Source organism: Cricetulus griseus, chromosome 3 (assembly GCF_003668045.3).
Source record: "Cricetulus griseus strain 17A/GY chromosome 3, alternate assembly CriGri-PICRH-1.0, whole genome shotgun sequence".
In the NCBI taxonomy this organism is placed as follows: Eukaryota; Metazoa; Chordata; class Mammalia; order Rodentia; family Cricetidae; genus Cricetulus; species Cricetulus griseus.
Genome location: NC_048596.1, coordinates 190,953,039 through 190,956,213, shown reverse-complemented (window position 1 = coordinate 190,956,213; position 3,175 = coordinate 190,953,039). Strand labels below are relative to the sequence as shown.

Genomic DNA, 3,175 nt, shown 5'->3' with positions numbered 1-3,175 from the left:
ACAAATTAACATCAAAAGCAAATTAGAACACTTATATTTAATATATGCATATATATAAATATTTATATATATTTATACTCTTTGGAAATCTCCAACATTTTGAAAATAACTTCGAGTTGAAGTTTGGCTCGTCTTAAAATTCCCAAATATATCATATATAAGGACATACTTCCCATCTTTCCTGGCTACTTCCTCCCTTCAAAACAGTGCAATATAGGCTCAAGTTTAGTGGGAATAGACAAGGTTCTGAGTAGTTTTTGTTACGTTTTGCTTTTGTTTTGGTGATCTGGCAGGACAAACCGCTCTTTCCCTTTACTTTGAGACACTCCCTGAGGTGTAGTTCTATGGCTAAACTGGTGTCTCTGTTCCCTGATTTTTACAGCTGCTCCCCGTGGAATGGTATTGCCTCGAAAGCCAGAAATATTTTCTAGACCTTGTTTCTGGTTTCTCGTGTGTTTTCTCAACAGGCTTCTTGGGCACTCCATTCTCTTTATTTCTGGTGGGAGTTGCCACATTAGAAGGCATTTCCGTTAGCGGTTGTACAGGAACTGAAGCTGGTTCTTTAGGAGGCTTCCAACACACTTCAGCGTAAGTTAACTTTCGAGGTTCCTGTAGACTCACAGCTGTGGGTGTTTTTACCTTACTACTGCAAGGTGAAGCATTGTGTGGCCTTGATGGCTTTGCAATAGCTGGGGAGGAAACTGGTACAGTCATCTGGTTGATAACATCCTTTGGCAGTGAGGAATGCTCCCTTTGATCCTTCTCTTGCTGAGTTGTGCTTACTGCAGGAAGCTCAGCTTAACACGAAGGGCTGGGATTTAAGCTGAGTTGCTGGGCAGAAGCAAAGTCTTTCCGTTCATCCTCTGAATGCACTGGGAAACTAACACTCACTTCTTCAGTATCCTTTTCTTTTTTGACATCTTTAGTGACATCAGACATTCTACTCTCTAACACAAGTTCATCTCGCATTATTGATAAACTTCCAGGTAAAGGAGGAACATTTGTAGCTACTTAGTCGAACTTTGGTGTTGAAACTTTTGCTTCAGTTGTTGAAGGCTGGGGTCTTTCGATCTTGTCAGCTTGTCTTTGTCTTCCACCTCTGAAAAGAGTTCTCTTGCCTCTACCAAAGTCCCTGTTCTGATCCATCTCTAAAATGGGAGAATCCTTTGAAAGATAAGTTTGTTTTTGATTCCCTGTTACTGTAGGGTTATGTTGTTCAGAGTGAAAGTTCCTTGAACTAGATCGGCTCAATGGTCCATCCCCTAATGATACAGATCCTTCTGTTGAGTGTTCTGAACCCCGGGATGACCTAAAATGAGGCTGCCAAGGATTGTTTTGGAATGGTGAGCAAATATTAATAGCAGTATCATTTGTTTCATATGATCCTAGTGAGCTAAAGCCATTCACAAAACTACCATTTTGAAAAGCACCCGGCAGTGTTACATAGTAAGGTGCAGGATTTGGAAACCAAGACTGAGGCACAGTACTATACCCTGGGTACTGCTGATGAGTGTAATACACTGGCTGCATAAAGACTGGTGAGGGATATTGAGTTGGCATCTGAATGGGTTGAGTATACATACTAGAATGCATTAAAGGATAATCATTCTTAGCCAAAAATATAGCAGTGGCTTTTATCCTTGCCATGATTGGCTTGCCCTGAAACGTTTTAATTTCTTCCCTTAAATATTGAAAAGCCTGTTTTGCATCTGTGTCTGACTGGAAAGTGACATACCAGGTGCTGTTTTGTGCGAATTCACAGCTTATCACTTTGGGGCAGTTTCCATTTTTAAACAAAGCTTTAACTTCCTCTACTGGTGTTGTTTCAGGAATTTCTCTGAGAATTACAATACAACGCTTATGACTTGGTCTCACCTTCTCTCCCTTTTCATCAACTTGTACTAGAGGAGAAGATCTCAACACTTCAAGAATTAAATTTTGGTCTGTGGTCAGTTTTTTTATTTCCTCCATGTTGGCAACTGTCCATACTGGAACGAACTGATTACTATCCATTTGAGATGTCAAGTAAAGATCCTTTGATAAATTTTCTCGGGAGAAACAGAACTCTAATTGTTTTTTCAAACATTCTTTTAAATCTTCTGTAGAAATTGTTGAGCTGCTTTCTCCAGATTCATCGTTTATTTGGTAATGCAGATCTTCAGGTCCTGAAATCATTCCAGCAGCTTTCTCCTCCATGTCTGAAGTATTCCTTGTGGACTCCCAAGCTAGAGAATACATTACTTCATATTCCTTGCATATATCTTCTGAAATTTCTGTATTACCCTCAGGAAACAATCCAGATATGGCTGTGTTTTCATGCCAGAAACTTTCATTCAGAGGAGTGCCATCTGGATTTCCAGAATGAATTTCTTGCCATACTTTGGCATTAGCATTTAAACCAGTACTTTTATGTATTACCGGCTCCACGCAGAGCTGACTTGTCTGCATCCTCCCTGCAGGATCATTCAGGCTGCTGCTGCGACTCCCAATTGACTCCCTGAATCAATGACATCTTCTCTCTTGCCCTGGGCTGAGGCTTGCTTGTCGTTGTTGTGGTCTTAAACTGTAAAATAAGACCCTAAAATTACTATCTCGGTTGAGGCTTTCAGATAAAGAACAAAGAAAATATGCTGCTTTGCCCCTTAGGGGTTGATCCAATATGGGCCTGTCAATCATTTGAAGAGCAAAAACAAAAATAAAAAAGGGCTTCAAGAAAGCTGTCTGCTCTGGCTCCGTAGTGCTGGTACACGCCTTTAATCCCAGCACATGGGCGTTCTACATAAATACATACATACATACATACATACATATGCAGGAAAAACACTCATAAGCATAAAATAAAAAAGTCTATCAAGTAAAATAAAATAAATAGTATGACGCTCACCTAGTTATACATGGGAACCAAACCACTGGTTTCTTTTTGTAATATATTTCTTCTTTAAATTCCCTGTGTAACAAACCTCTTCTTTAAATTCCAAATTTCTATTGAAACACTATTTTTTTTCTTGTTTGAAATCTGTGAGATATACCACTGCTCTAAGAAGACAGTAATTAATTATCATTACTTTAAAGATATGTTTTATTATGTGTGCCTGTTTTTGTGTGTATACATGATGGCAAGGGCCTGTGGATGTCAGAAGAGGATATGAGAAACCCTTAGACTGTGATTTCAGTG

General features: G+C 39.3%; 1 protein-coding gene across 1 annotated transcript; it reads right to left on the bottom strand.

Moving 5' to 3' along the window:
- Nucleotides 1-260: 260 nt before the first annotated feature.
- Nucleotides 261-2,366, bottom strand: LOC113834678 (la-related protein 4-like). The gene is given in 2 exon segments (XM_035441697.1): nucleotides 261-423; nucleotides 425-2,366. Coding segments are annotated over 2 exon segments (1,977 nt in total). The 5' UTR covers nucleotides 2,239-2,366.
- Nucleotides 2,367-3,175: the final 809 nt, after the last annotated feature.